Source organism: Oncorhynchus nerka, linkage group LG28 (genome assembly GCF_034236695.1).
Source record: "Oncorhynchus nerka isolate Pitt River linkage group LG28, Oner_Uvic_2.0, whole genome shotgun sequence".
NCBI classification, from domain to species: domain Eukaryota; kingdom Metazoa; phylum Chordata; class Actinopteri; order Salmoniformes; family Salmonidae; genus Oncorhynchus; species Oncorhynchus nerka.
The window spans coordinates 62,473,676-62,498,150 of NC_088423.1; the positions used below are offsets into that span (position 1 = coordinate 62,473,676).

At 42.3% G+C, this 24,475-nt stretch overlaps 2 protein-coding genes and 1 non-coding gene across 3 annotated transcripts; 1 reads left to right on the top strand and 2 right to left on the bottom strand.

Moving 5' to 3' along the window:
- The first annotated feature begins 856 nt into the window (after nucleotides 1-856).
- On the top strand, nucleotides 857-11,613 carry LOC115113502 (26S proteasome regulatory subunit 6A-B-like). Its single transcript, XM_029641256.2, is given in 13 exon segments — nucleotides 857-1,512; nucleotides 2,029-2,109; nucleotides 2,307-2,432; nucleotides 2,609-2,713; nucleotides 4,265-4,327; nucleotides 4,458-4,595; nucleotides 4,691-4,775; nucleotides 4,778-4,833; nucleotides 6,582-6,730; nucleotides 6,861-6,957; nucleotides 9,766-9,911; nucleotides 10,051-10,132; nucleotides 10,332-11,613. Coding segments are annotated over 13 exon segments (1,281 nt in total). The 5' UTR covers nucleotides 857-1,470; the 3' UTR covers nucleotides 10,443-11,613.
- LOC115113503 (mitochondrial carrier homolog 2-like) lies at nucleotides 10,947-21,717 on the bottom strand. The gene is made up of 13 exons (XM_029641257.2): nucleotides 21,569-21,717; nucleotides 20,488-20,572; nucleotides 15,541-15,647; nucleotides 15,192-15,218; nucleotides 15,013-15,069; nucleotides 14,637-14,694; nucleotides 14,463-14,514; nucleotides 14,311-14,370; nucleotides 13,966-14,059; nucleotides 13,500-13,547; nucleotides 13,114-13,181; nucleotides 11,789-11,864; nucleotides 10,947-11,655 (listed from the first exon to the last, which is right to left on the bottom strand). Exons 1-13 carry the CDS (start codon nucleotides 21,653-21,655, stop codon nucleotides 11,569-11,571), a joined length of 906 nt encoding a protein of 301 aa, XP_029497117.1. The 5' UTR covers nucleotides 21,656-21,717; the 3' UTR covers nucleotides 10,947-11,568.
- trnaa-ugc (transfer RNA alanine (anticodon UGC)) lies at nucleotides 13,315-13,390 on the bottom strand. The gene has a single exon. It is a non-coding gene; the product is annotated as a tRNA-Ala (tRNA).
- Nucleotides 21,718-24,475: the final 2,758 nt, after the last annotated feature.

The window sequence follows — 24,475 nt, forward strand, 5'->3', positions numbered from 1 at the left end:
GACAATGCAGTGATGTACTGGGCCGAACTCACCACCCTCTTGCGCTTTGAGGTCGGGTGCCTTGTAGTTGCCGTACCAAGCGGTGATGCAACAAGTCAAGATGCTTTCAATGGTGTAGCTGTAGAACTTCTTTAAAGATCTGAGGGCCCATGTCAAATCTTTTCACCCTCCTGAGGGGGAAGAGGTGCTGTCATGCTGTCTTCACAACTGTGTGGACCATGTTAATTTCTTAGTGATGTAGACACAGAGGAACTTGAAGCTCTCGACCTGCTACACTACAGCCCCATCGATGTGGATGACGTCGTGCTTGCCCCTCCGTTTCCTGTAGTCCACGATGTCTTGCTGACGTTGTTCTGGCACCACACAGCCAGGTCTCTGACCTCCTCCCTATAGGCTGCCTCTGTAATAGTGTTGCTTCCGGCCCTCTCCTCGCCCCTACCTGGGCTTGAACCAGGGACCCTCTGCACACATTGACAACAGTCACCCTCAAAGCATCGTTACCTATCACTCCACAAAAGCCCCTGCCCTTGCAGAGCAAGAGAAACAATTACTTCAAGGTCTCAGAGCGAGTGACATCACTATTTGAAATGCCACTACCGCTCACCGCTAACTAGCTATCCATTTCACACCGTTACACCTCATCGCCGTCGGTGATCAGTCCTACCACTGTGGTGTCATCAGCAAAAATGTATGATGGTGTTGGAGTCGTGCGTAGCCACACAGTCGTGGATGAACAGGGAGTACAGGAGGGTACTAAGCACAGACCCCTGTGTTGATGGTCCGCATGGCAGATGTGTTCTTGCCTACCCTCACCTCCCGGGGCAACCCCTCAGGAAGTCCATGATCCAGTTGCAGAGGGAGGTGTTCAGTTCCAGGGTCCTGAGCTTGGTGATGAACTTGAAGGGGACTATGGTGTTGAATGTTGAGCTGTAGCCAAAGAACAGCATACTTACATACAGTAGGTATTCCTTTTGTCCAGGTGGGTGAAGGAAGTGCGTAGTGCAGTAGAGTTTGCGTCGTCTGTGGACGGTATAATTGTAGTGGATCCAGGGCTCATAGACAGGATGTTGATGTGAGCCATGACCATGCTTTCAAAGCATTTCATGGCTATAGATGTGAGTGCTAAAGGGATAATAGCTATTTAGGCAGGTTAACTTGGTGTTATTGGGCTCGGAGACTCTTGAGTAGGAGTCCTGGTAGTCCGTTTGGCACTGCGGCCTTGCAAATGTTAACCTGAATACTGTCGACGAATGTTTTGTTTTCTCAGGCCCTTAAGCCTGTGTAGGGCTGTGATTTGGACTATGACTGAAGGAGTGGGATGCTTTTTAAAATGTATTGTATATGATGTGTTACCTCCCGATTCCCGCAATGGAGGGAAGGGGCGGCAATACACCGTATCGGTGGTAGTCTGCAGATAAACCTCAAAGAAAGGTATATAAGCGACTACCAAGAAGAAGAAAAAGAGAAAAGATGGCGTCGCTGAATGACAGATCAGTTTGGGATGAGGTGGAGGTTTGTTCCTTGAATTAACATATTTGAATGCATCAATTTATTATGATTAAAACATATATTATTTGAATATGATCGTCACGATGAAGTTAACATGTGTCCAATGAACTAAAGAGTTGATCCTTATATCAGCTAGCATAGCTACAAGCTAACGTTAGCTAGCCTGTTAAATTGATGGGAGAGTGACACAGGACACTTTTCTTAACGTTAGCTTGGTTACATAAAACACACGTTTGGCTTGGTGTTTAGCCTGTTAAGGTAGTTAGCTAGTTATCGACTTTCTGGTCACTTAACTGTGTTAGCTGATAATTAACGTTACACACACAGAGATTCGTAAACCTATCTGCAAGTTGTTAGCTAACGTTAGCCTGTCTATTTTCCTTGTCTTATTAGCCGCTAAGCTAGTTTGGATAGTTAGCTTATAGCTAGGTATCGTGATTACTGTATAACGTTACCGTTAACGGTAGTAGTAAGATAGCTACGTTGTATCAAAATTACAATTTTGTTTGTCAACAATAGGAAGGGATCGGCAAAGAAGTGCTCAACATGTCCCCTGAAGAGCTCGTTCAGCGGACACGTCTTCTGGGCAATGAAATAAAGGTAACGTTAGATAGCTAACTACTCATTTTAGCTGTTATTGGTGTATCAGATGGCCCTCACTATTCTTTATTTTTTCAGCTACTTACCTGTTATGTCGCCACCATATACTTGACCGTTCCGTTTTTGAAATGACGATACGAAAAGTGTGAATAAGTTGCGCCTAGGTCTATACATTCAATTGGACTCTTATGTTGTAGATCATGAAGAGTGAGGTATTGAGGGTAACCCATGAGCTGCAGGCCATGAAGGACAAGATCAAAGAAAACACAGAGAAGATCAAAATGAACAAGACCCTGCCATACCTGGTCTCCAATATCATTGAGGTAGGAGAAATGAAGAAATATGTACACTTTTGTCTCAATGTCACATTGTTTTATTGTATTGAACAGTTTAGTGAAGCTCAATTCTTGTGGAGCTCACTTTTGTGATGGGTGTTTATGACCATACAACAGTGTCTGGATCATCACAGGTTAAGTTTCAGATGTCCTAACTCTTGCAGCTTCTGGATGTGGACCCAAATGACCAGGAGGAGGATGGAGCAAATATTGATCTAGATTCCCAGAGGAAGGGCAAATGTGCTGTCATCAAAACATCTACAAGACAGGTAAGAGGAGTATGTCCAATCCAGTGTTTTCTTCAGCAGTCATTTAGCTGTGGCGCTACGCGACGGCAAAATCGTTGCCGCCATGCCAACAAAATATGGAACATGAAAAAAATATTTATTCCAAGGCGCACTTTGAAGATGCTGGAACAGTCCACATTTACTTTTCCTCGGCAAACAAAACAAGTAATTCATAGAAATGTCTGACACCCGCATAATAGTTTATCTATTTACCTTGTTGGCTTGTTTTGTGTTCTATGCGAGATGAATAATCCTCTTGAGGCGCATTCAAGTTACCAGTCCCAAATTGAATATAGGCTATATTTATTTAGTAGGTTACTCACAACTTTTACCAGCCGCACCAGTTTACACTTTATATGTCCTGCTTCTGGTCTACTGAACTAATGCCAGAATTAATGTAATTTAATTTTTGACCTTTATTTTACTTGGCCAGTCGGTTAAGAACATATTCTTATTTTCAATGACGGCCTAGGAACAGTGGGTTAACTGCCTCGTTCTAGTCCAACGCTCTAACCTACCTGCCGCCCATAATGAACTGAATTATCTAAATCAAATAGGCCTACCTGCTTGCAGGCTTTGCATCCATCTTCTGTGTTGTCCTTCCAAACTGGGGATTTCACTCGTGCAGCACCGGTTTCCACTATAGTTTTGTAGCCTGTTCTCTTATCGTAACCACTATTTTTATTTCTCCACTTAGGCCTATGTTAACCAATTTTGCGTGAGCAAGGCTATCCAGGGAAAGTAAACTTGGCAAAGTTTCGTATTATCACTTGGGGAGAGAGAACAAGCTCTGCACGTCGACAAATTTTAACATTTTAGCACCACACCACCACAAGGGACGGTTCCCGGCTCCACACACTCAATGCGTGCATGGCTGGTAGCCTTATGTCTGTCTCGCCGCTGGAATGGAATTTGCAACACAAACTCCTGGGTTTTTAAAATGTGTATTATCTCGATTTAAAATGTTTCCGACCATCATGTAATTGTTCTTACCCGTAAGCCGACCCACGGGTTGAAAGACTGTGGGGATCCGACCCGATGCAGGACTCTGCTAATGATTAGCCCAATAGGGTAAATGCAGATAGGAAACCCCATGCATCAGCCTATTTATTTATAGCCACTATTCTTCATCAGTTGGGCTACAGGCAATAATGCTTATTGTAAATGGCGTACCTGATAATATGCTATTAGCAATATGTAAAAAATAAAAACAATTTTTTTTTTTTTTTTTACCAATATGTTATTTTCCTCATTTCTGGAGGTTGAAATTATATTTTAGATGTCAGCATAATTTTATTTGCATTCATTTTGGACAAAAATGTATTTTTTTTAAATTCACTAGAACAAAATGAAATAAATCAGCCCCTCCGCTACATTTTCCCAGAGGAAATACTGGTCCGATCTACTTACAAGTTCAACTGCATTTTGATCAGTACCTTTCCTGTGTCATTCTTAGTAAATTTAAACAGTTATTAATAGGAGTTATTCAGCAGTTGTAGTTGACAGCGGTTGCCCCTTTTTGTGCTCTTGCAGGCATACTTCCTCCCGGTCATTGGCTTGGTGGATGCAGAGAAACTGAAGCCGGGAGACCTCGTGGTAAGCCCCTTTAACTTCACTTGAGGGTCCTTGAATAGCAGCTCCCTCTGCTCAACAAGCTAAGGATTTATTTTTTGGCCATGCTTGAGTGTCGCATTTTATTTTTCTCTTTCCCTGTGGTGATGATCAGGGGGTAAACAAGGACTCATACCTGATCCTGGAAACCCTGCCCGCGGAGTACGACTCCAGAGTCAAAGCCATGGAGGTGGACGAGTGCCCCGCTGAACAGTACAGTGACATTGGGGGATTAGACAAACAGATCAAGGAGGTCCGATATTATCATTTGTATCTTATCTCTTTAGAAACTCCTATATGAATGTTACTAAAACTGCAATTACGTGGTGCTATTCTTCTGACTTTCAGCTGGTGGAAGCAATTGTTCTACCCATGAACCACAAGGAGAAGTTTGAGAACCTGGGTATTCAGCCACCTAAGGGGGTTTTGATGTATGGCCCCCAGGCACAGGGAAAACCCTACTGGCTAGGGCCTGTGCTGCCCAGACCAAGGTAAAACAAAACACTGACCTTCTGGCTTGCAGTTTAGCAAGGGGTTATTTGTTAGTGCGGGAGTGTCAACTCCTTTTCTGCTTTAGGTACAATTGTGTCGACAGGCAAAGGTTGATTTATTTACAGTTGAAGTCGGAAGTTTATATACACCTTAGCCAAATGCATTTAAACTCAGTTTTTCACAATTCCTGACATTTAATCCTAGTAAAAATTCCCTGTCTTAGGTCAGTTAGGATCACCAATTTATTTTAATAATGTTAAATGTCAGAATAATAGTAGAGGGATTTATTTAAGCTTTTATTTATTTCATCACATTCCCAGTGGGTCAGAAGTTTACATACCCTGAATTAGTATTTTGCAGCATTGCCTTTAAATAGTTTAACTTGGGCGAAATGTTTCGGGTAGCCTTCCACAAGCTTCCCACAATAAGTTGGTGAATGACAGAGCTGGTGTAACTGAGTAGGGTTTGTAGGCCACCTTGCTCGCACACGCCTTTTCAGTTCTGCCCACAAATGTTCTATAGGAATGAGGTCAGGGCTTTGTGATGGCCACTCCAATACCTTGACTTTGTTGTCCTTAAGCTATTTTGCCACAACTTTGGAAGTAGGCTTGGGGTCATTGTCCATTTGGAAAACCCATTTGTGACCAAGCTTTAACTTCCTGACTGATGTCTTGAGATGTTGCTTCATTATATCCACATCATTTTACGTCCTCATGATGCCATCTATTTTGTGAAGTGCACCAGTCCCTCCTGCAGCAAAGCACCCCTACAACATGATGCTGCCACCATCGTGCTTCACGGTTGGGGTGGTGTTCTTCGGCTTGCAAGCCTACCCCCTTTTTCCTACAAACATTAGGATGGTCATTATGGCCAAACAGTTCTATTTTTGTTTAATCAGACCAGAGGACATTTCTCCAAAAAGTACGACCTTTGTCCCCATAAGCAGTTGCAAACCGTAGTCTGTATTTTTTATGGCAGTTTTGTCGCAGTGGCTTCTTCTTGCTGAGTGGCCTTTTAGGTTATGTCGATATAGGACTCGTTTAACTGTGGATATAGATACTTTTGTACCTGTTTCCACCAGCATCTTCACAAGGTCCTTTGCTGTTCTGGGATTGATTTGCACTTTTCGCGCAAAAGTACGTTCATCTCTAGGAGACAGAACGCGTCTCCTTCCTGAGCGGTATAACGGCTGCGTGGTCCCAAGGTGTTTATACTTGCGTACTATGGTTTGTACAGATGAATGTGGTAACTTCAGGCGTATGGAAATTGCTCCCAAGGATGAACTAGACTTGTGGAAGTCTACAAAAAAAAAATCTGGGGTCTTGGCTGATTTTCTTTTGATATTCCTATGATGTTAAGCAAAGAGGCACTGAGTTTGAAGGTAGGCCTTGAAATACATCTACAGGTACACCTCCAATTGACTCGAATGATGTCAATTATAGCCTATCAGAAGCTTCTAAAACCATGACATCTTTTTCTGGGAATTTTCCAAGCTGGTTAAAGGCACAGTCAACTTAGTGTATGTAAACTTCTGACCCACTGGAATTGTGATTGAAATAATCTGTCTGTAAACAATTGTTGGAAAAATGTCTTGTGTCATGCACAAAGAATATGTCCTAACGGACTTTCCAAAACTGTAGTTTGTTAACAAGGAATTTGTGGAGTGGTTGAAAAACGAGTTTTAATGACTCCAACGTAAGTGCATGTGAACTTCCCGACTTCAACTGTACTTTTCATCCTTCTACAGGCCACATTCCTCAAGTTGGCTGGCCCACAGCTGGTCCAGATGTTCATTGGTGATGGTGCCAAGCTGGTCCGAGACGCCTTTAACCTAGCCAAGGAGAAGGCCCCCTCCATCATCTTCATAGACGAGCTGGACGCCATTGGAACCAAACGGTGAGTGGTGCAGTTAAACTGTATGAGTCCTACACTGTAAACCAGCTACTCACGAGAAGTTTCACAGTTGCTTTCCATAGCTGTTTAATAGCATCGACCCACGCCTCTGATCCTTTTTTGATTTCTCCAGGTTTGACAGTGAGAAATCAGGTGACAGGGAGGTACAGAGAACTATGCTTGAGCTCCTCAACCAGCTGGACGGGTTCCAGTCCAAGATTCAAGTTAAGGTATTGCTCGGTTCTTTACATTTTTTTCTTAATCAGCTGTACTTGAGGTACCAAAGATACCTGGTACCTAAGGAGAAATGCCTGTTTCACTATGCTATGAGGAAGGCCCTATATTGTTAGCCTGGCTGATGCGACTCGCGTGTCTCAGCGCAGGGAGAGTGGTGATGCACTGGTCTGGATAGGCCGTTGTAAATGCATTAGTGATTGGTTCTCATCGCTGATTTTTATTTTTTGCGTGCAGTGTGAACTCCAAAGGAACTCAGACCCCTCAAAAAAGCCCCCAAAGTGAACTGAACTGAGACCATCTCGAGAGGCAGTCTGACTTAAGTTTGAATTTTTAGATTGTGTACACAATGCACCATTTCCCCTGCCATAACCCCTCACATTGGTGCCACAAAAGAGAGATGACGTGTTCTGTTTTTAGATATTGATTAGCGATTGTCATGGATGCACAGACATTACAAAATGCCTGGAGTTTTATACTGACACGATGTTCAGATATTTTTTTTTGCAATATGTGATCTTTAGACTAAAGGTCTTCACAGGTCTAATGGATCTTTTGTCTCTGGGTCTTGGGTAAAATTGATTTACCGACTGGACCTGTCCTTCTTGTTAATTTATTGTTTGTGTGATAACTGCATGAGCTTGTTATGTCAGCCAATTGCAACTCAATAAAACGTATAGCTAATGTCCAGCTGAAACTGGTTCCAGCTGCTCACCTCTGAGGAGAGTAAAAGGAGCCTTGGACTAGGCTACTGTTCATTGCGAAGATGGAGTTATTTTTCATTGAAGGAAAATGAGAGGAGAAAGAGTAGTGAAAAGAAGCTGACAAGGGGATTGTCCTCAGGGACAAATTTTAATGTTGTGGACAAAGATGAGAAGAACGTTGCCAAGGCCAAATGGACTGTGTGCAACTCACTATTCAAGTTTGAAACAATTGTATACCTTTTCATTTATTGATTTTTAAATGTATTATTAATTGTTTAGTCACTAATAATTATTATACTTTGTTGTAAAATTAATAGAATTAGCCTATTGCTGTCGTTTGGTAGGCCAACGGTAAGTAATCGCCTTTGTTGGTAATAGCTGCAATATAGGCCGAGCCTGTTAAACCTTTTTGAAGATTTCATTCTGTTGAGTAATTTTCATTAGAAAAATGTCATTCCAGCTGTAATGTATGCCGCAATAAAATAGAATTACCGGTACTCCTACTATGCTTTTCGCACTCAAACCATGAAAAGGATAAATCCGAGGGAAAGATGCAAAATGTAATTTAATGGCGCAATATAGTAACCTGTTTGTCTTTTCCCTATAAACAATGACTTGACCCCCTTTTTATTACCATAATAAAGCAAAGCAACTTTTATGTGGTATGGTTATTATTAACCTTAGCTACCGCAGGCCTATGAAGGCAGTGCTCACTGGCACTCCAACTGACTCTGACAGTTGAACTTGAGGTGAGAGAGAGAATGTTTTATGCCTACCAGAGTTAAGCATTATATTGTTTGATTTTAAAACGAGTATCTTCATTTAGAATATTCGGATGGAAAATGAACGAATTAGCCCGGCGTCCTGTACGCCTGTACAGCAGTAGTAGCGTATCGGACAAGTGTAAAGAAGTCGATGTTGGGAACATGGCACCGGCATAGAACTATCTTTCTCTCAGTCTTTATTGCTAGGCCTAAGCTCGTCTCTTTTTTTTTATATATATATACATATTTATTTTTTTACATGAACATTCATATAGTGGATGTTTATGACTATATGCATGCAATTCCCTGATAATAAGGACACGGAAACTGGATAATTTGGCCAATATCACTTGTTTATTGATGGCGCTGGCAGCGACCAGTTGGACGTTTCTTTCTCTTTCTACTCAAGGATCTGAACGGCGTCTCAGATCCGAACCAGCGCTGGTCTGTTTGCCGTGGTCCTTTTCGCAACGGGTCAGGCTGTCCTCGGGTCCATTCGGAACAGGCTCCGTTTAAAAATAAATATTTTATGTGGGAAAGCCACATCCATTTCGGAACGGGTCCAACTTATTGTACCCGTGAAGACATACTTTAGGCTGAGTTTCATAAGCTGTTTATTTGATTGTGGGGTTTGAATAGTGAGAAGACAACAGGGTACAAAGTCAATGCTAGTTAATAAAGGGGCAGTAGCCTACATTGGGTGTACAATTTTTAATTACAGGGTTATTCAGTCTTTAGTTATTGTTATTCAATTTATTATGTTACCAATAATATTGCTATGTTAATATCTAACTAAATCCAATCTAGCTTCCAAACTGTGAGGTAGGTATATCTAACTGTACGATAACACATTCTGTTGGAATGGCTGGTCCTGCACTTTGTGAAAACCCAGAGTGCATTGAGTGGAAGTTGGGTCCTTGGTTCCTTTCTAAACATAGCAATGTGAATGCAAAGAGGATTCGGGACCACAAAATAGGTGAAGTGAACTGGCAAAAGAGTCGGAGTCCTCATTCAAAAGCAAGGGCAGTGTGAATAAAAAATGTTATTTTTGCTTTTACCACAGAGTTCACTTTAAAGAGGACTGAGAAGTTATTTTAAACACGCTCAAATGTTTTATTTTTTCCTGGGAGGTTGAGACCTCTCATTGTTTCGATTTGGTGATCGGGGACTGTGTGTGGGTGTTTGAGTGAGAAAGACAGAGGAGAAATGATCAGTAAAAAGCACAGCCCCCTTCATTATCAACCACATCAAAAGTCTTTCCAAACTGAGGTCAGGAGGACTTCGAGACTACTATACTTTACGCTGACACCTTGAATTTCTGATCCTCTTCTGCCAGGTTATCGCTGCCACTAACAGGATAGATATCCTAGATCCCGCACTGCTGCGTTCTGGACGTCTGGACCGTAAGATTGAGTTCCCAATGCCCAATGAGGAAGCACGAGCCCGCATCATGCAGATTCACTCACGCAAGATGAATGTCAGGTTCGGACCAATCCACTATGCTTCATCCTACATTAGCCAAATTGATATACATGTTATGATTAAATGTACTGTCTAGCTCAAAGTTATACACAGGTTCCTCATGTAGTATTCAGAATCTGATTGATTTTTTTTCCCACAGCCCTGATGTCAACTACGAGGAGCTGGCCAGGTGCACTGATGACTTCAACGGCGCCCAGTGCAAAGCAGCGTGTGTGGAGGCGGTGAGTCATACCTCTCACACTAAACCAGCCCTATTAACTAAAGTACAGTTATTGTTTCCTTTCCCCTGGTGAAATACTGTTCAGTCACCTGTGTGCCAAGGTTTTGATTTTAAGACTTAATTTGCCCTTTTTTCTTAAACTATACCAATATATTTAGGAACGTCAAGCACAAAGATTTTACTTTCTTTCCTTCTCCCAGGGTATGATCGCCCTTCGCAGGGGGGCAACTGAGCTCAATCATGAGGACTACATGGAAGGCATCTTGGAAGTACAAGCTAAAAAGAAGGCCAACCTGCAGTACTACGCCTAAGGCTCTTCAGGGGAAATGTGATACTCTCCAGTTGTATCCAAAACATGAACCAATCTGTACAGCACTAATTGTCACTTCTCACTCTTTGGTGCGAGGCTGGGACTGGAGACATGTTTTGGTTTATTATTGTACCAATGGTCCATGAAATAATTTAAAAAAGCTTTTTTCATTAATACATTTGTCCTTTGCCACAGTGTGTTAATTGTTTCCATCTCACCAAAGACATCACCACGTTATTTCAGATGTTACCATTTACAAATATTATGAAAAGGGACATTTTGCCATAATATTCAGGCTGTTACCTGCGAGTACTTCCAATGGAGTGTCAATGTACTTCTGTGAAACTTATTGCCTATTGCCATTCTATTCAGTTTGTGTTGCAAATGTTCAGGGTGCAACTTGACTGAAATGACTCATTTCGAATCAATGTTTCAGGGGACTAGCTACACACTGGAGAATGAAATCAAAAGCGTAAAACCCAATGCTGTAAGAGAAAGCAGAAAGTCCAAAAAAGCATCTTTATTTGGATCAGTCAATGAGTTAATTACAAGGCCATAGACATGCCAACTCACTCTCCATAGCTCAGTGTGGCCCCAAGTTACCTTAACGCATCCATTTCTTATCGCATGATAACATACATCAAGACAAGGGGTGTTCCCAATAACTTTTGAATTAAACATTACATGCAGATTAGCTAACTTCCATCTTATATTCAGGGAGGGCCTCCACTCAATGCCAGCCAGATATACAGGGTATTCCGATGGTTTGTATATTGGCAATAGGTGACATCAATTTAGTCTCCCATCACAGAAAGAGGAACTGGGAACTATTGCAATCTGGTTTATTCCTGGATTTATGTGAAACTGCTCCATTTAATTATCCCGCAGTACAGTTTTACAAATTTCTATATAATAAAATAAAGCTCTTCACATTTCCAATCAAAGCAGCACATTGCTGTAAAACAATGCAATTTTATCTTTACTTGATGACAGACTCGGACAGGTTGTTTAAAAAAAAAAAATCGTAAACAAGTGCATACAAAGGATTAGATGCCAGTGATCCACCCCCTTTCAGGCAATGTCAATTTATATTATTACAATTAGATTCTATGCAGGTAGTTCAAGACTTAAAAAAATCTCTTCTGGTCAGTTGCATAAGTCTTCCCCACAGGCAGCTTCCGGAAAAATAAACTGTTGCCTCTGCTCATGTTTCCCTATAAATAGAATACAAACAAAACAGGAACAGCACAAATTCATCCATAATAATTCAATTTTTAACACGTTAACCAACGTGAATAACTAAGGATCTTATGGTTACATCTGTATTTTTGTGTAGCAGCAACCTACCTCTAGGCTCAGGTGCCTCCAGCAGTCCACCCAGGTTGGATATATTGAAGCATAGGGAGGGAGGCCGCCAGCCAGACTGTAAAAGACAGGAGTGCTTACGTGGACAGCCAGCCAGCCTCAGACATAAACCACTCACTACAGGGAAACTTTAAAAAAGGTCCAATGGAGCCATTTAAATCGCTGTCAAATCATTTCTGGGTAATTGTTTTTAATTAAAATGGTCTCAAGCAAGAGTTTTCCTAGGACTGTTGGAGTGGTATAAGTGAGGGACCTATAACCTGGAAACTAGCCATCAGTGGCAGAGGTTTGAAATGATGGATGGGCGATATGGCCTAACAATCATACCTCTCTTTAGTTATGGCTGTTTCACAATTTATCAACCCCCAAAAATAAAAGTTTATCCAAATAAGCTTTGTTGTACAATTTAAATTTAAAAAAAGGTCAAATGCACTACATTTCAAACAGTCAGCAATAATTAACGAATTCAGAGCTTATGAAATTATACATAGGCTAAATAAGCATTTCACTAATAATTTTATTAGTTCAACATGCTTTTTTGGAATACTGTTTGAACAGCATCCTAGTCAGATGTTGGAAATCAAGTGACCTACCTTAAGCTTATTGCACATTTAGAAAACCGACTTGACAGTCTTTGGCTAAAGTACTGCAATACCGTGCAACAAACTGATCATTAATTTTAGAGAATCGATATTCCCATTGTAGTTGTCTGCTCTGAGCCAATTTGAGGAGTGGAGACAAAGGGTATTGTTAGACAGGCTAATTTCTCTATTACAGTAAAATAATGACCGATTCTGTTCAACCAAACCTCAAATGCAAATAGAGAGTTGAATTCACTTGTCAGAGAGGAAGAAGTGATCTCATCTATGTTGTTGTGAGTGGCAGGGGAGGAGTTTGGTGTGTGTAAACAGAGGAAGATGCAAAGCGTGAGGTTTCACTCTCGCCAAAATCTGTCCAAAATAAGCCCAATGCGTTTCCATGGGTTTTATTTTGGACAATGACTCCCTCCCATTGTTGGGGCAGAGACATGAGCATCTCGTCATTATAGACGCATCTCTGGTGTAAATGGTAAGGTATACACAGCACAGAAGGATTGAAGGAGACGAGACCGAAGCGAGATCAAGGGGACAAATGCTCCTAAAAACAAACTTGGATTCTTGTGATACAGGTATTTAGAATATTACCCAAAAACAAATTAATTTGATATAATCGCCCAGACCTATTTGAAAGGCTTTGTGTTATTGGTCTATGAACTTACACCCGACTGGTGATGTTGGTGTAAAAACCATCCAAATGCAGCTACTTACCCGCAGTTGTTGACAGCCATGAGGTTTGACACCAAAACAAAGGGGTATGTGAGCATACTGGCGAAGAACTGGAACACGAGAGGGAGATACAAATTGACAACATCAGCAACCAAGGAAATACATTAACATTTGAGTAATTAGGCAGCTCTTATAAAGAGCTACTTACAGTAGTGAGTGCATACATTTATTTACATTTTGTACTGGTCCCCCGTGGGAATTGAACCCACAACCCTGGTGTTGCAAGCACCATGCTCTACCAACTGAGCCACACTGGACCCCAATAGAAATCCCATCAACTGTTTATTACCTGTATGGTATTACTAGTTGCCTGTGTTATGGCCTTACATTGATAAATTATAGATTTAAAACAAATGCTTTACACTTACCCCAGTCACAGCCTGAGAGCAATTCTTTATTTCTCCTGTGTGACTCATCTGTGAGGAAAGGATATAAAATAAACAAAAAATGAATAATCACTTACCCATGCATTCTACACTGACAATGTACTTCAGTACAGGATCACTTTTTTATGTGAGGTCCACATCTACTTTAAAGGCCCAGTGCAGTCAAAAATGTGGTTTTCCTATGTTTAAAATAAAATAAAAAATAGAATACCACACTGAGGTTGGAATAATACTGTGAAAATTATAATGCCCTTTTAGTGTAAGAACAGTCTGAAAAGGCCGCCTGAATGTTCAGCCTGTTTTGGTGGGATGGAGTTTTGGCCTGCCTGTGAAAACAATCACAGTAAGGTACTTCATTGTTACCCAGAAATGATTTGACACGGAGATAAAGATGGCGGCATTGGACCTTTAAACAAGTGTCAAAAATCTCAAAATCCATCTGACTTACTGAGTCGTCAATGGCGTATGTGTTGACGAGGTGGGCAAGCATGTTGCAGATCCACAGAGACAGCACGTCACCCAGCAGACGAGGAATAAGGCCTCTGCATGAGAGCACAGCTATTAGTCAGAGGTTAAGACGACAGGGAAAAAGAGGTCATGGTACAGACATCCAGAGAAAACGGCCTCTAGACAACAATTCATTTTCAAGCATAAACCTACTTTTAAAAATAACTTCAAAAAGGATTGACTGAATTTACTGAGGTCAAATGTATTCTAGTAATTTAGCAGGTCAGGACTAAAGGTTGCCCTTGATGAAACATTGGTCATGTAGCCAAAGGAAGATCATACTTACGCAAAGAATCCCAGAACTCCTTCATTCTTGTAGACAGTGACGATGGAATCAAACACTCCACTGCAAGAAAACAAGAAACATTTGTAATATTCAGTATTACATGGCTATAAATCGTATAAACACATATTGAACTTAGGTTAAGAAAAACTCACCTGTACTTGGTTTCTCTACCGATAAACTGGACCATGCATCTCAAGGTGATCACTTTGGAACAAACATAACATAAACCATTAAGCCAGTATCCATGCAGTAGTCATTCTCCTATGAGAACATTTGAGGCAAAGGGTGACATGACAAAAGTTGCTCGACACAAACAGTACAATTACCATGGAAGGGGTGCGTGACGATCGTGGCACAGGAGCGGGCTATCATCTCTTTGGTTGTCTAGTAAAAGAAAAACAGAAAGAATGGAGATGCAGAATTTGGGAGAAACCATGAATCCAGTTTGGACAGCTTAAGCTGGGGATAATTCCCCTTACACCAAGAACCAGCTCCGATCCAGATATGAACTTACTTGCGTATGGTGAAAAAAGACAGCTAAGCGACAATTTACAGAATAAGGTCTGTTCAAGCCACGTCCTACAGAACTGTGAAACAAATCTGAATATTTTGATTGATCTTGGTTGTGTCAAAAGCAATAACATGCTAAAAAAAAAAGACATCTGTCAAACCATCTGCTTTACTGAACAAATGAATTCATACCTCATTCACAACATGCTGCAAGGATCCCTCTTCAGCTTTCTGACTGGTTCCGGAGACCTAAAAAAGATTGAAAACTGACCACCCATATCCACAGCCTGCATTTAAAAGATAAAAGATTTAATAAAATAAATAAAAGAGACAATTATACAATTAATCCATAACCAGGCCAAAATATTTACCTCATATTTGCCTGCATCCTGGCATCTCTGTTAAAGACAGCAATGATTAGTTCAACAGAGATCCATTTCCATAGTGGTGTGTCGACACATTGCCATTTATGAATTTAGAAACAAATAGCATTTGTCACACTCACCATCCTAAGACAGTGAAAGGCCAATGCAGTTCAAGTCAGAGTCAATTCCCAAGCCAGCATATAGCTTATTCTCTGACGAGCATGACTTTCAATACAGAATGCGATCACATTTCCCATTTATTTATGTTTGAGGCTAGACTACTGCTGAGGTCTGGAAACATCAGATAACATTTATTTAAGAAGCTACATTAAGCCAGCTTGTTAGCTAGACCCACCTGCAAGACTCTGCTGTGTACAAGGGTGCCGATGGTCCCTGCACAGAGCCTGGGGGCTAGGCCATTAAAGAGACCTGCCTTGCCATCAATCTTTATGATGTGCTTTGCTAAAAGACAGAAATTAGAGGATCAAAGGGACACAGAAAATATGTTCATTAGTCAGACTGTATGGTACAGATAGGCCAGTCTTATTTCCGGTAGCCTACTAGTTGGAGTTTAACACCAAGATAAGTCTAGTTTTAAATCAATCACTAGTAGTGCTGCGCAGGTTGACTCATAACCCGCAGTCCCCGCGGTTATATCCGCTGGGCAGGCTGGTTTAGTATCATTAAATATTGCGTGAATGAAGGCCAGGTTGAATAAAGAGAAAACAATACCTTAAAAAAACAAAAACAATGTATCTATAGGCAAAATAGATTTTTTTCTTTCATTATTTTATGCTCTCTGGCATTAGTGCCTATGCATATAAGCTTTAGGGCCTAACTGTACAACAGCCAAATATCCAACACGCCAACCGTCAAAACACTTTTGCGAACGGGCAGAAAGAGTTAACATCGATCCACGGAGGCAAAAAGGACAATGTCGGAGTTTAATTCAATCAGAGAAAAGCCACGAAATGGAGAGTTGAAAAAGATTTGGTGAAGTGGTAAAAGAGGATGATGGCAGTGCCGGCTATGTTGTGTGTGATGATTGTGAGGTGCTATAAAAATTTGACAGTCAAGACAGGGACTTCAAATAGACCTATGGCACGTCAAGGGAACTGTAGCCTACTATTTCCTTACAAACTAATGTCATTTGGAAAGTTAGCCAAATCTTTCCTTGTTATTTATTGCATTTTCTTCCCAGTCCCTAGATGTCTTTGCTCCACAAAAGAAGCAGAGATGGCAGAAAACTTTTCTGATGTCAACAAGATTGCATTCATTCTAACGATTTATGACATTCTGGTGAGCAAGGGCTTATTTAGTCTTCTAGGCCAACATAATGACAGAAGATAAGCTGCATGTATCAAATTTAGACAAGTTGACTAACGAATAGCCTACCAAAATGTCGTAAATTATAAGCACCAACATATCTTAAAAATTAGGCAAAATAAATCTTGCACCCCGTCAACAAAAATGGTTTGCCATCTGACTGTTTATGGTGCTTGCCTACGGAGCTGTGAGGGGAACGGCACCTCAGTACCTCCAGGCTCTGATCAGGCCCTACACCCAAACAAGGGCACTGCGTTCATCCACCTCTGGCCTGCTCGCCTCCCTACCACTGAGGAAGTACAGTTCCCGCTCAGCCCAGTCAAAACTGTTCGCTGCTCTGGCCCCCCAATGGTGGAACAAACTCCCTCACGACGCCAGGACAGCGGAGTCAATCACCACCTTCCGGAGACACCTGAAACCCCACCTCTTTAAGGAATACCTAGGATAGGATAAAGTAATCCTTCTCCCCCCCCCTCCCTCCCTCCTTAAAAGACCTAGATGCACTATTGTAAAGTGGCTGTTCCACTGGATGTCATAAGGTGAAAGCACCAATTTGTAAGTCGCTCTGGATAAGAGCGTCTGCTAAATGACTTAAATGTAATGTAAATGACTGTAGTCTACAGCACAGTTTATTTACACTGCTCAAAAAAATAAAGGGAACACTTAAACAACACAATGTAACTCCAAGTCAATCACACTTCTTTGAAATCACACTGTCCACTTAGGAAGCAACACTGATTGACAATACATTTCTCATGCTGTTGTGCAAATGGAAGACAACAGGTGGAAATTATAGGCAATTAGCAAGACACCCCCAATAAAGGAGTGGTTCTGCAGGTGATAACCACAGACCACTTCTCAGTTCCTATGCTTCCTGGCTGATGTTTTGGTCACTTGCTGGCGGTGCTTTCATTCTAGTGGTAGCATGAGACGGAGTCTACAACCCACACAAGTGGCTCAGGTAGTGCAGCTCATCCAGGATGGCACATCAATGCGAGCTGTGGCAAGAAGGTTTGCTGTGTCTGTCAGCGTAGTGTCCAGAGCATGGAGGCGCTACCAGGAGACAGGCCAGGAGACGTGGAGGAGGCCGTAGGAGGGCAACAACCCAGCAGCAGGACCGCTACCTCCGCCTTTGTGCAAGGAGGAGCAGGAGGAGCACTGCCAGAGCCCTGCAAAATGACCTCCAGCAGGCCACAACTGTGCATGTGTCTGCTCAAACGGTCAGAAACAGACTCCATGATGGTGGTATGAGGGCCCGACGTCCACAGGTGCTCTTCACAGAAGAAAGCAGGTTCACACTGAGCACATGTGACAGCCTGGAGACGCCGTGGAGAACGTTCTGCTGCCTGCAACATCCTCCAGCATGACCGGTTTGGCGGTGGGTCAGTCATGGTGTGGGGTGGCATTTCTTTGGGGGGGCCGCACAGCCCTCCATGTGCATGCCAGAGGTAGCCTGACTGCCATTAGGTGCCGAGATGAGATCCTCAGACCCCTTGTGAGACCATATGCTGGTGCGGTTGGCCCTGGGTTCCTCCTAATGCAAGACAATGCTAGACCTCATGTGGCTGGAGTGTGTCAGCAGTTCCTGCAAGAGGAAGGCATTGATGCTATGGACTGGCCCACCCGTTCCCCAGACCTGAATCCAATTGAGCACATCTGGGACATCATGTCTCGCTCCATCCACCAACGCCACGTTGCACCACAGACTGTCCAGGAGTTGGCGGATGCTTTAGTCCAGGTCTGGGAGGAGATCCCTCAGGAGACCATCCACCACCTCATCAGGAGCATGCCCAGGCGTTGTAGGCACGTCATACAGGCACTTGGAGGACACACACACTACTGAGCCTCATTTTGACTTGTTTTTAGGACATTACATCAAAGTTGGATCAGCCTGTAGTGTGGTTTTCCACTTTAATTTTGAGTGTGACTCCAAATCCAGACCTCCATGGGTTGATCAATTTGATTTCCATTGATAATTTGTGTGATTTTGTTGTCAGCACATTCAACTATGTAAAGAGAAAAGTACTTTATAAGAATATTTCATTCATTCAGATCTAGGATGTGTTATTTTAGTGTTCCCTTTATTTTTTTGAGCAGTGTATTATGCTTGATCTGAAAATGTGTTCGGAGGCTCCGAATGGAGGGTGTGACAATTGCGGAGCCTCCAGAGGCATGCAGAGGCATGCAGAGGCCAAACTGAGTGCCGTAGTCCGTACTGAAATGTCATGCGCCTCCCAAATTTTGTAACAAAGAGATCCGTATAGCTCTGGATTGATATGATTGGTTGACAGTAGGTGGGAGGTCCTGTATAAACAGACTCACTTCCTTGACAACTTCCTTCACAACAGCTCTGCACTGCTCCAGTAAACTACATGACCAAAAGTATATGGACACCTGCTCATCGAACATCTCATTCCAAAATCATGGGCATTAATATAGAGTTGGTCTCCCATTTTCTGCTATAACAGCCTCCACTCTTCTGGGAAGGCTTTCCACTAGATGTTGGAACATTGCTGCAGGGACTTGCTTCCATTCAGCCACAAGAGAATTAGTGAGGTCGGGTACTGATGTGGGGCAATTTGGCCTGGCTCGCAGTCTGCGTTCCAATTCATCCCAAAGGTGTTCGATGAGGTTGAGGTCAGGGCTCTGTGCACTCCAGAAAAGCCCTTCCACACTGATCGACAAAGCATTTCTGTATGGACCTCATGCGGAAACAGGAAAGGGCCTTCCCCAAACTGTTGCCACAAAGTTGGAAGAATGGAATCATCGAAAATGTTATTGTATGCTGTAGCGTTAAGATTTCCCTTCACCGGAACTAAGGGGTCTACTCCGAACGATGAAAAGCAGCCCCAGACCAACATTCATCCGCTAACAATCTTTACAGTTTGCACTATGCATTGGGGCAGGCAGCTTTATCCTGGCATCCGACAAACCCAGATTCGCCCGTCGGACTGCCAGATGGTGAAGCGTGATTTAATCACTCCAGAGAACGCGTTTCCACTGTTCCAGAGTCCAATGGCGGCAAGCGTTGCACTACTCCAGCAGACACTTGGCATTGCGCATGATGATCTTAGGCTTGCGTGCGGTTGCTCAGCCAAGGCAAGGTCTCCATTTCATGAAGCCCTTACACAGCCTGGAAGTGTGTTTTGGGTCATTGTCCTGTTGAAAAACAAATGACAGCCCCACTAAGCGCAAACCAGATGGTTAAGTGTGTATCGCTGCAGAATGCTGTGGTAGCCATGCTGGTTAAGTGTGCCTTGAATTCTAAATAAATCACTTAACGTACGGCGTCAGAGCGGTCCGTTTCTTTAAACTTTTCTCCAGAACTATCGGGCAATTAACATGTAAATCAAAGCTTGAATAGAAACGTAGTTCACACCCCATATTTTTATGCCAACACAGTCGCATTAGTTTTCATTGCAGCCTCATTTGAATGCCGCGGTGGCTAAAATTTGTACGGAATGGGGTTAGTCAACAGTATTTGTTGGCACCCTCGAATCGGTCTCGCACTACTAATAAAAGCAAACGTGCCGTCTTTATTTTTAATACCATTATATTATATTTTGGCCATGTCGCCCAGCCCTATTCTGTACTGTCTTTGGTATTATTTTGCTATTGCCTCGCGCATAGGCAATTCGAAAAATCGGTTGTGAAATATGAACACGGAGCTCACATACGTTTGAAAAATGTAATTGCTAGTATTTTATGTGAATATAATTTAAGATCGCACCCATTTAACACCCTACACCTGCTCCCTACTGGGCGTATAAACTACGCCCAGTAGGGAGCAGGACTATCTTTCATATTTCACAACCGCTATTTTAGAGTTGTCTATGCGCGAGTCAATACCAAAAGAATACCAAGGTGTCCTTTAGAGTTACGACCCACTTTCAACTAACTTGTGCAACCAGCCCGATGCTAATAGAAAAACCAGCTAATCATTTTGCAAGTGGGTAGACTGGAATTCAGGTCTCACCATAGGCAAACAGTCCTGGCAGCTGGTACACTTGTCTACCAAACAGGTTTCTTCCTATGGACGGAGGAAGAGGTTCATGTCCAACCTGAAAAAGGAGTACATGTGCAATTGTCATTTATTAGGCTCTGGGTAATTATATAACACATTGCAGTGAACGAGGCCAAGTGTCAATCAGTTATAGTTAGAACTAGTACCATTTGCTAGGCTAGCTAGCTAGATTAACAATAGGATACATGTTTGACTTTCTTTGCGGACATTTGACACAGTACAATTATCATACATCTTATCTGACAACAGCACACACGGTAATGCATTATGATCCAGCGAAGTACCCGGTTGTGTTATAACCTTACTCATTTGCTAGCCCGCGTTACTCGGGTGAGTGGGCCAAAGGGCACCCATCCTGTCATGAACGTTTTGAATGAGAGCTAGTTACGTTAGCCGGCTAACGTTAGCCAGTCGTTACTCAAGGTATTGATAATGTCACACAAATTAACATGACAGCTGGCTAAATAGGGTCATGTCTAGTTGGGATACTGTGTCAATTTTAGCTAACCCTAACACTTTCGCTAAATTTAACCTAATTCTCCCAACCTGTTACAGTACATGTCATTGTTTCTCATAACCTGCTGTTTAAAGTCAAATTTGACAAAAGCTGCATCCCTCCTAGAAAAAACCGCTAGATATAAATAATTGTAAAACAATGTACTTGTTTATCTGCGACAAAACCGATAAAAACGTCGAAACCACTTCCTTAGTTAGCTAACGTAGCTTAGCTCTTAACCTTTGCGTGGCGTCAACCCCCTAGCTACTAATTCTAGATAGCTATAGAAACATAAGGTTTGAAACGGTAAGTAAACTGCTGTTTAGATATATTAATATATCATGAGATCAGCTTGAATTTATCAGCTGTGTGGAGTATGGAAAGTAACGTTAGTTATAGTTAGCTAGCTATTCGTTATGGCTGTTGTTGTAGCTAACATTAGCTACAGTAGCCTGTCAGTTACAGAACCGGCCTCGACGTAAAGCTAGCAGGATCAAACATTCTGGTTTGTTTAATCTCAATATATATAGATCTTACCTGAACTAGAACTTTGATGTACATGAGGGGGTGGGAAAGGACCGTTAATCCAGACCCCAGAAGTACTTGGCCACACGTGTCCGCCATTATGGAGCAAACTAATAGGATTCTTCTCCTCCCACCAACCGGGAAGAGAGGAAGGAAAGGAAGCTTCACTAGGTTAGTAACTCAACTCACATGACACAGAAGGGACCGCACAGGCCGCAGATTATTCAGATGACTTTGTCGAAGACTTCATAGGATCCTACTGTGCTGGAATATAGACGTTTAAAAAAAAATGTTTTCATCCTCTCTGAAAGATTAGTGGCTATATCAATTTAGCGCATACACATACATTTTTAGTAGGCCTAGACATCTGAAGGAATAGTGTTATGGTCTTACAATCTTGAGGTGAAAAGAAGACCATGAAGATAAACGTTTTTAAAAAGCGCACCCACCATCAGCTCTGCAGTATCCAAGCCGACCTTCGACCAGACCAGAGTTGACCCATCAACCAGACCAGCCGACCGTCGACCAGACCAGTTGGCTGACCGTCAACCAGATCAGTGTTGACCAGCTGACTGTAGAACAGACTAACGTTGACCAGACCAGTGTTGACCTGTCAACCAGACCAGCTCTGAGACACCCGACCAGACCAGCATTGACCAGCAGACCGTTGACCAGCTGACCTTCGACCAGACCAGCGTTGACCAGCTGACCGTTGACCAGACTAGTGCTGAGCCACCTGACAAGACCAGCGCTGAGCCACCCGACCAGACCATCATTGACCATCTTTTGACCAGACCAGAGCTGAGCCACCTCACCAGACCAGCGTTAACCACCTGTTGACCAGACCAGTGCTGACCAGCCGACTGCGACCAGGTCAACATTGACCTGCTCACGGGATGATAAAGAACCCTCCTTTGCTCGCTACTTCAATGAAGAAGTCAAATCAATCTTTGCCAGCATAGATGAGGGAATTTGGCCTCAATAAGATGTGCAAGTGACGTCGTCCTCCATCATACTTCTGGGTTCTGTCCCCTATAATCTTTTGAATGGGCTTGATGATTATATCATAATATTTGATATGCACTACCAGTCAAGGCTTTTTCTTTATTTTTACTATTTTATACATTGTAGAATAATAGTGAAGACATCAAAACTATGAAATAACACATATGGAATCATGTAGTAACCCAAAAAAGTTTTAAACAAATCAAAATATATTTTAGATTATTCAAAGTAGCCATCCTTTGCCTTGATGACAGCTTTGCACACTATTGGCATTCTCTCAACCAGCTTCACCTGGAATGATTTTCCAACAGTCTTGAAGGAGTTCCCACATATGCTGAGCACTTGCTGGCTGCTTTTCCTTCAATCTGCGGTCCAACTCATCCCAAACCATCTCAATTAGGTTGAGGCCGGATGATTGTAGAGGCCAGGTCATCTGATGTAGCACTCCATCACCCTCCTTCTTGGTAAAATAGCCCTTACACAGCCTGGAGGTGTGTTGGGTCATTGTCCTGTTGAAAAACAAATGATAGTCCCACTAAGCGCAAACCAGATGGGATGGGGTATCGCTGCAGATTGCTGTGGTAGCCATGCTGGTTAAGTGTGCCTTGAATTCTAAATAAATCACTGACCGTATCACCAGAAAAGCACCCCCACACCATCACACCTCCTCCATGCTTCACAGTGGGAACCTAACATGCAGAGATCATCCGTCCACCTACTCTGCATCTCACAAAGGCACGGCGGTTGGAACCAAAAATCTCATATTTGGACTCATCAGACCAAAGGACATATTTCCACCGGTCTAATGTCCATTGCTCGCATTTCTTGGCCCAAGCAAGTCTCTTCTTATTATTGGTGTGGTTTCTTTGCAGCAATTCAACCACGAAGGCTTGATTCACGCAGTCTCCTCTGAACAGTTGATGTTGAGAAGTGTCTGTTACTTGAACTCTGTGAAGAATATATTTGGGTTGCAATTTCTGAGGCTGGCAACTCTAATGAATTTATCCTCTGCAGCAGAGGTAACTGGGTCTTCCTTTCCTGTGGTGGTCCTCATGAGATCCAGTTTCATCATAGCGGTTGATGGTTTTTGCAACTGAACTTGAAGAAACTTTCAATGATGTACCTTCTTTTCTCTTTGCTTATTTGAGTTGTTCTTGCCATAATATGGACTTGGTCTTTTACCAAATAGGGCTATGTTCTGTATACCACCCCTACCATGTCACAACACAACTGATTGGCTCAAATGCATTAAGAAGGAAAGAAATTAACTTTTAACAAGGCACATCTGTTAATTGAAATGCATTCCAGGTGACTACGTCATGAAGATGGTTGAGAGAATGCCAAGAGTGTGCAAAGCTGTCATCAAGGCAAAGGGTGGCTGCTTTAGAGAATCTCCAATATAAAATATATTTAATTTGTTTATCATTTTTTGGTTACTACATGATTCCATATGTGTTGTTTAATAGTTTTGATGTCTTCACTATTATTCTACAATGTAGAAAATAGTCAAAATAAAGAAAAACCCTTGAATGAGTAGGTGTGTCCAAACTTTTGACTGGTACTGTATATACAATTACACTGAACAAAAATATAAATGCAACATGCAAAGTATTGGTCCCATATCGAGAAGCTGATTAAACAGCTAGATCTGTCACGCCCTGACCTGTTTCACCTGTTATTGTGATTGTCTCCACCTCCTCCAGGTGTCACTTATTTTCCCCAGTGTATTTATCCCTGTGTTTCCTGTCTCTCTGTGTAAATTTGTCTTCTATGTTTTCAAGTCTACAAGCGTGGTTTCCCGTGATCCTGGTTTCTATTATAGTTTTCACGGTTTTGACCCTTGCCTGTTTTTTTCTGGACTCCGTACCCGGCTAGCTGACCATTTTGTCTGCCCTGACATCGAGCCTGTCTGCC